We start from the raw sequence: 8,544 nt of genomic DNA, 5'->3' as shown, positions 1-8,544 counted from the left end.
CCGGACCCGAAAAAAATACCTGGAACCGGTTTTTTTATATCCGGGTTTTTAATACCCAAACCCGTACCCGACCCTACGCGTAGGGTACGGATAGGGTATGCATTTCAGTACCAAAACCCGTACCCGGAACCGGACCCGATTTATACCCGGTAATACCCGAAAACCAGAACCGGTTCCATACCCGGTTTTTCAAATACCCGATCTATACCCAAAAAATACCTGAAAAATACCTGAAAATACCCATAAAAATTATAACCCCTTAAAAAATCCAATTTATACCCGAAAAAAGCCCAAAAAAACCCAAAAATAGGGTTTTTTCAATATCCGAAAATAGGGTATTCGAATACCCGGTTTTAGAATACCCGGTTCGATACCCGACTCGAACCCGATGCATAGGGTATGGTTTTTAGAGAGAATACCCGGACCCAAACCCGACACAGGTATTGCTAATACCCGATTTTCGAATACCCGGTCATACCCGAACCCGGGTATTTGAAAAACCCAATTTGTGCACCTCTAAATGTAAGGGTGTAAGTTTCTGATACAACTTGAAACGTACACGAAATTTGAGGATTTCAGTTTCGTATAAACGCCTTAGGTTTCGAGTTAAAGCGTGCGCACGCTTAGCTAAACAAATTGTTTGTGTAAACTTGACAGGTTCACATGTTGACCCGTTGATGCATGTGTTAACATTTTTATCTTTTTAAAACGTGTTTCATGCAATAATTTGTTGGATAATCCTGTATTAGAACCGAAACAATAAAATAGAAACAATAAATGATAACAGTGAACCGGGCTTGTGTTTGACACAGTTCCCTTAAACAGATTCGCGGTCTGTTCCCAGAGTACTCCGGTTCGAAGCAGTAGCGGACTGCCGTACTTGATCACTTGTCTGAAACGAATTCATAATGATGTTGCAGCGAAGAGGATGAGAGAGTTGTGTGTTTTCTCTGGTTTTATGAACCGTAACATTTCATCAAGTTTTATAACAATAAAACTCATAACTTATTGTTGACCATTAGTGCATAATAATACTTAGTAATTAGTGCATAATTATCACAATAATGGTCATCATTAGTGCAATGAAACAGAAAATAATAATATAATGATCATTAATGTTATTAACCATCAGTTGCGAAATCATTAGTGCAATGAAATAGAAAATAATAATCATTATTGAATATAATAATCATTATTGAATAATGTTCATTAATGTCGTTGACTATCAGTTACGAAATGCACTAGTGAGTAGAGGTGCACAAACCGGTTTAAAACTTAAAACCGGTTTGGGTTAAAACCGGTTTGGTTTGGTCAACAAAAGTCAAAACAGGTTTATGATCGGTTTTGGTTTAGGTTGAAACCGGTTTATTACCATGTTACGATCGGTTTCGGTTTGGGTTTTGACCAGTTTTTTCCCGGTTTCGGTTCGGTTAACCGGTTTATTTGCCCACCTCTACTAGTGAGCAATCTTAAAAACAAGTGCAAAAAATTTCCTCACGTGGGCCTGGGTTTTTCGGAGTTGCATTGTCCCACGAACGAGCACGAGTTCAAAGAATTTTAAGTCAAGAAACCCAATTTTGCACCCCACCCCCAATTTTGCACAAACCGGTTTAAAACTTAAAACCGGTTTGGGTTAAAACCGGTTTGGTTTGGTCAACAAAAGTCAAAACAGGTTTATGATCGGTTTTGGTTCAGGTTGAAACCGGTTTATTACCATGTTACGATCGGTTTCGGTTTGGGTTTTGACCAGTTTTTGCCCGGTTTCGGTTCGGTTAACCGGTTTATTTGCCCACCTCTACTAGTGAGCAGTCTTAAAAACGAGTGCAAAAAATTTCCTCACGTGGGCCTGGGTTTTTCGGAGTTGCATTGTCCCACGAACGAGCACGAGTTCAAAGAATTTTAAGTCAAGAAACCCAATTTTGCACCCCACCCCCACGCATAGGTAGGAGTTGTAGTAAAACACATCTCAAAGCTTCAAATGAGTAGTAGAGGTTGCACCCTATAAACCACGCTTAACTTTGTTCCCCAACCGATGTGGGACAAGGTTTTACCACTTCCATTTTTTAAGACATTCGTTCACACACACTTATATCCAATCATCCAACAAAATTAAAATGGTTGAGTATTTTTTTTATGGCAAAATTTAAAGTTTTAAAATAAGTTGGCATAGGTTAAGCATAATTGCTGAAAAAATGTAAATACAAAATTTAAAGTATATATTTAAATGTATACAAAATAAAAAATATTTATGTCAACCCGTGAATATGCATGTCGTGTTCGGGTTCATGTGTGACATGATTTTTGATTTCATGTAAATTTTTGGGTTTTAAACGGGTTTTCCCTATCAACCCACAAAATGACTCGTTTAATACCCCAAACGATGACGAAATACATGTTTATGGATTATGTGGATCAAATTCTCTGGTATGTAAGTATTTATAAAGTAAAAATGAATCAATAAATTATGAATGTTATACACAATCGATATTATAATGTCATAAATTAAAATTGACATGTCTTGTCAACTTTAAACTTGTTATAATTTGTACCAAAATACCAAATAACAATTTGGTTGTTAGCTATTGCTTGCTATACTTTAAATTTTTAAAATAGAAAGTTGGTTCCTACTGGATGCCATTTATCCTAATTTAACTGCACAAAATGAGGTGGATCATTACATAAAAAGAACATATATCCTCTTTTCAAATGCATACAAAGGAAGATATTTTCGATTTAAATATTAAAAAATTGTATATTAAGAAATAGTATAACACTTGCATGTGCAAATAATTTCAATTTAAATTTGTTGTAAAAATTGTAACCCTAAAAATATTATGATACGGGTTTTATTGCATGTATTTTTATATAACATTCCTATCCAACCTTGCTGTCATCTTTACTGGTGTTTAAAGAGATTGTATTTTTCTTACCAAACTAAATGCTATGTAGATAGGAATTTTATGTCCACCCACAAAAATATGTTTATGATAAATACATACCAACTTTTCTAAAAATAGTTTGAATTAATATAAATTGATTTCTTGGTCGGTGTAACTTTAATTTGATGTAAGTGGTTTTTTGTGGCGCCTCCCCGGTTTGGGGAGGTGGCTCTTGGTGGTTGGCATGTTTATAAATTTTTACAGTTCGAAAAAAAAAAAAGATAGTAAGAGTCTACCAATGTTTGACTGCTTTTGATAAAAATTATAGGATGAACCGCTACTTATTGTGGGGCAGCCAAATCAACTGGTTTGAGATTTAAAAGTTCAGTTATGATGGTTTAAACTGTTTTAAGCTGGACTAAAACCGTCAAACTGTAAATCTGAACCGTCAAACTTGCTTCAATTTGATCCGTCTCAATGGTTTTTCAACGCCACTAATCGATCAAATATTTACATTGAGTTTTAAAGCCAGTACAATAATACAAGATAAGACACAAGTTTAAGTTTCATAATTTGGTACCAGAATCAGATTGACAATGTTTTCCATATCTTTATAAATTATGCATGATACTAGAGGTGCACAAACCGGTTTAAAACTTAAAACCGGTTCGGTTTAGTCAACAAAAGTCAAAACTGATTTATGATCGGTTTCGGTTCGGGTTTTGACCGGTTTTTGCTCGGTTTTGGCCGGTTTCGGTTCGGTTAACTGGTTTGGACCTGGTTTTGGTGAAGAAAATTACAAACCGGTTCCAAACCTACGGTTTCATTCGGTTCCAAACCGGTTTCTACATAATCGGTTTTAAACCGGTTCGGTTTCGGTTCAGTTTTCTGGTCGGTTCGGTTAACCGGTTTATTTGCCCACCTCTACATGATACAAAATATTGTTTTTACCACGTGACATAAAATTGACCAATTGGCTAATATTCGATTTGCTTTCTCATCTGTAAAAATTGACAGCAAATTTGGAATTTAATATTCACAGCAAATAAATTACAACTGTCTCTGCTCACGTCCTCGCGGCTATATGCCTGTTTATATATATACATGGTCAAGAACAAAATATACATACATGACACAATAAACATTGAAACAGAACACAGATTCCTTAACGGACTCTTACCTTAAACGTTGGTATTTAGGTTTCATCAATCAAAAGGCAAGGTTCTAGAGCACATAACTTTACTGGTACGTTTTCTCATCATACATCATCTTATTATTAGATCCATTTTTAATGGCATATGGTTTTCAATCATGTAACATTTGACACAAAACCTTAATGAATTTGTTGGTCATTTTGTTGTTGATTTGAATTGTATAGATTGATTCAAAGTTAATTATGGCAAGAGATTGTGAGAAAGTCAAAGAGGGTGGTTGTACAATTAAAATAGGGGCAACTGGGAAAGTGAGTGCCTTGATGATGCAAGAACTTGAGTCAAATAATATCAAAACTTCATCGAAGAAACCGGAGATCAAGCCACATAGGATCCTGACAGAACCGGTTTCGATTGATTGTGGGGGGTCCACCAGAAGGCTGCAAAAGATGGTTTCATCTAATGGTAGTGAAACTGCTTCAAGAAAGAAGAAAAACATGAAACATGTGTCACAACAGATTCCTATGTTAGAGTCTGAAGATTTGTGGATTGATAAAACTCCTGTTCGAGGGGAGAAGCGTAAGAAAGTGACACGACGGATTGTTGAAACGGTGGATTTGAAGTGTGGGAAGAACGATGGAGATTGGCCGATTGGTAATCAACTCAGAAGGCTTAGTTTTTCAAAGATTTCAGGCTGATTTTGAAATTATTTGATGTTCTGTATCATCTAAAACTGAAATTGATTCATACACCATAAGATGTTTTGAGGTGTTTGTTTGGGGTGCTTAATGAGTTGTAACTTTTGGTGTAGAGGTCAATTTTAGTGAAATTGAAAGCCTTCTGTTTTGGCAAACCCAATAATATTATTTCATTGTTGGGTGAGGTTTTTTTAATGGGGTTGGTGGTTTGGATGCTTTCTTGGGTAAAACTTATAGTTGCATGTGCATAGAAAGAGTTTGATGAATATAAGCTGTTTTGCTTTAAAAACTATAAATTTTGCATCTTGATTAAGATGGAACCCTACTGGTTTTTTTTATTCATTGATTTGTTCAAAAGTCAAAACCTTATCATGTTTCTTTAATCAACTCGAAAGATTCATGGGGTCAACTATATACCTGGTCAACTATATAACTGCTATTGTTTAATTTGATCTCAATGGTTAACCGCGTATTGGTCTGTTCTGCTCGGGTAAAATTATAGAAATATAGCATGTTTTTCAAATGGAATTGAAATAACTTCTCAACCGCACGAATATCATGAACACAACAAGTCTTGATGCTTCAAGATACCAAAAAAAAAAAGGGATTCAGTGATTCAATCTAGCCCTTAAATATCTTACCAAAAGACAAGCCACAAGGTTTCAAGTAAGAATGAGAAATGCTTTTTAATAAACAAGAAACAAAAGAGAAATTACATTGAGATTTAAACTCAAGTGAGTGAATGAATACATAACCTCTACTTCTTCTTCCCTGCTTTACCCTCCTTTCTTCTAATGATTTCATCAGCATATTTGACTCCTTTACCTTTGTACGGCTCGGGAGGTCTCCATTTCCTTATTGTAGCCGCAAATTGACCAATGTTTGACTTATCATAACCGCTCACGGTGATTCTTGTGTTGTCTTCAACTTTGACTTTTAGGTCATCCGGGATTGTCATTTTGACCGGATGGGAGAATCCAAGATTTAATATTAACTCTTTCCCTTCCACCGTTGCACGATAACCGACACCAACCAACTGGAGTTTCTTCTCAAAACCCTTTGATACACCAACCACCATATTGCTGGTTAGAGTCCTGAAAAGAAAATAACAAAAAACAAATATGTTTAGTCATAGCTCACAGGTTATGTAATTATCATCTTACAACCAAATATAAATGTAAAATCAGAACTTGTAGCTTAAATATGTGTAGTAAGATCTTTTTCACCTAAAATATCTTCTTTCCCCCTTTATTAGTTAGTTAAATTAAAGGACATTATTTCTATAAGCTTATCATGGTCAAACTGATAAATTGACATTTTTTGACTAAAAGGGATTGATCAATCGGATCAAAATAAGCCTGTATAGAACTGGACGAACACAAAACAATTAAACAAACGGGCTTTTCTTGTTTGTGACTGTTCATTAAGAAAATGATTGTGCTCGTGTTCGTTAGTTAAGAGTATAGACCAATGGTTCACGAACATAAACAAACGAGCATAATGAATATAGATAAACATACATAACTAAGCGAATACCAATTAAAAGTAATGGGCTTAAAAATTTAGATGACTATGTATATGCATTAGCCTAAACAAGCGTAAAGTAACAAACATTAATGAAAATAAACGAGCGAAGATAAACAAACATTAATGAAAGTAACCGAGCGAAGATAAAAGAACATAAATGAACCGACACAAACGAACGTTCACGAACGTAAATGAACTTATGAACAAACGTCACATGTGTTCAAGTTCGTTCGTACCTAAATATGAATAATGGAACAAGAATATAAAGGTTGAAGATTTGTACCTAAATAGCCCATGCATTTGGTTAGCCCTCCTTGTTTCAACTGCTTTTTTGACTTTAAGAATTGACTCTTGCCTATCGATTTCAATCTCTCGTGGATAAGTTAATGCAAGTTCTCCTAAAGGACCCTTCACCTTCATATCTTGGCCTTCTAGTGTGATTACCACATTTGATGGGACTTCAATCGGTTGCTTCCCAATTCTTGACTCTTTACATTCCACAGTTTTCCTTCTAAAACCGAGACGTGTGACAGGAACAGTGGAAACACAGATTCCAGTTCTTTCACCCAAAAAAGCTGAACCTAATTGGCTGCAACAAAAGAGGATCATTATGTCTCCAAAATGTTAGAATTTGATATCCAAACATGGTTTAATACACACATATATATGATATAATAACAGGCGAATACAATCATACATCAATAAAACTTTCATGATTCAGTCAAATGGACAACAGGTCTATACTCTATACATCATAAGTTTATCAGTGTAAATTAGTCCTTTAAACAAACCGAACATTCATGAGTTGTTTGTCAAGAAGTTAGTTTATTTAATAAATGGACAAACATGAACAAAATCTTTTTGTTCATTTAATTAAATGAACGACCACAAGCACACGCTTTGTTCGTTCATTAATATTCGTTTATTTACGTTTGTTTATGTTCGTTTAAATTTTAATAAATACGTAAGCAGTCATATAGATATAAACATAAAAGGGTCTCTTTTAAATTATATGTGTGTGTATACTGTATAGATAGATACTTGGTTATGTTTGGTCAATTATGTTCATTTGCGTTCGGTTATGTTTGTACTATTATGTCCATTTAAGTTTGTTTCTTTCGCGTTTGACAACGGTTCATTTATTCATTTAGGTTTTAAACGTACAAACACATACGGACAGGAACACGCTGGTTTTCTTAGTGAACGAACACGAACACAAAATTTTGTTCAATTATAGAACTAAAATCATAAAGGCAAATACATGATTGAAATCACACTGTATGATTACCTAACTTGACCGAGGATAGCACGGATGAACGCAATTGAATACAAATGCTGTCGTATTAATTATCATAAAATGTTGAACGTGAAATGGCATCTACGTATACGAGAAATTAATCGCTAATACATAAAATTGAAACAGTACAGGCAAGTATATGATGAAGTATAAACCCTAATTCAGCTGAAAGTAACAGGATTAGGTCAATTTGAGAGTAAAAAGCTTGAAATTGAGGAAATTAAGTTTATTGACGCATAAGATATTGAATTGAAGAGAATTAGGGTATAATAAGAGTACCTAGTGTGGAGAGAAGTAGCCATTGTATTGTGTCACCAGAAAGAAAGAAAGAAGATGATGACGACGATGGTGCTTTATCCTTTCACCATGTTTCAGGGTAAGCACTAGGACATTTCTACCCACGTTCCAACACACTTTTACAATAATACCCTCGTCCATTTCCATTTCTTTCCTTTACTATTAGGTAGCTTTTGGTATGCAGGAATGACAGGGGGAATGGAATGATTCATTACGTGGAAAAAGTGGTGTTTGGTTGCTCAATGACCACCACCACTATCATTGCTGCCACCACCACCTGACTGCCACCGCCTTCGTCACCACCGCTGCCCTCACCACCGCCACCATCGCCGTCGCCGCCCTACCATCGCCATCACTACCAATGCGACCACCGCTTGACCACCGCCACCCCCACCACCACAACCACCGCCCACCACCACCGTTGCCACCGACACCACCATTTTCGTCGCCGGAGCTACCACCACCATCGCCATTGCGGGTTTTTTTTTTCGGTAAAAAAATATATTTTTAGATAGGAGTATTTTTATTATTTTTATTTCATTCCTACAATTTTTTTGGATACCAAACAACATAAAGTAATAATTTATTTCATTCCCATAGATTAACCAAACAAGACAAAGAAATTGTAATGATCCATTTCATTTACTTATCAATTCCATTATTTCTCCTATACCATTCCTCCTTCATTCCATTAC

General features: G+C 35.5%; 1 protein-coding gene across 1 annotated transcript; it reads right to left on the bottom strand.

Annotated features, from left to right (window-relative positions):
• Window positions 1–5,448: 5,448 nt before the first annotated feature.
• LOC143531595 (large ribosomal subunit protein uL6c-like) lies at window positions 5,449–7,880 on the bottom strand. The gene is made up of 3 exons (XM_077026857.1): window positions 7,832–7,880; window positions 6,539–6,844; window positions 5,449–5,822 (listed from the first exon to the last, which is right to left on the bottom strand). Exons 1-3 carry the CDS (start codon window positions 7,852–7,854, stop codon window positions 5,486–5,488), a joined length of 666 nt encoding a protein of 221 aa, XP_076882972.1. The 5' UTR covers window positions 7,855–7,880; the 3' UTR covers window positions 5,449–5,485.
• Between the last annotated feature and the right edge of the window lie 664 nt (window positions 7,881–8,544).

The sequence above is a fragment of the Bidens hawaiensis genome, unplaced genomic scaffold (genome assembly GCF_021521415.1).
Source record: "Bidens hawaiensis isolate Kalapana, Puna unplaced genomic scaffold, B.hawaiensis_p1.1 tig00009192_1, whole genome shotgun sequence".
NCBI lineage: Eukaryota > Viridiplantae > Streptophyta > Magnoliopsida > Asterales > Asteraceae > Bidens > Bidens hawaiensis.
The sequence above is the reverse complement of the archived record's forward strand: the minus strand, read 5'-3'. Positions and strand labels throughout refer to the sequence as shown.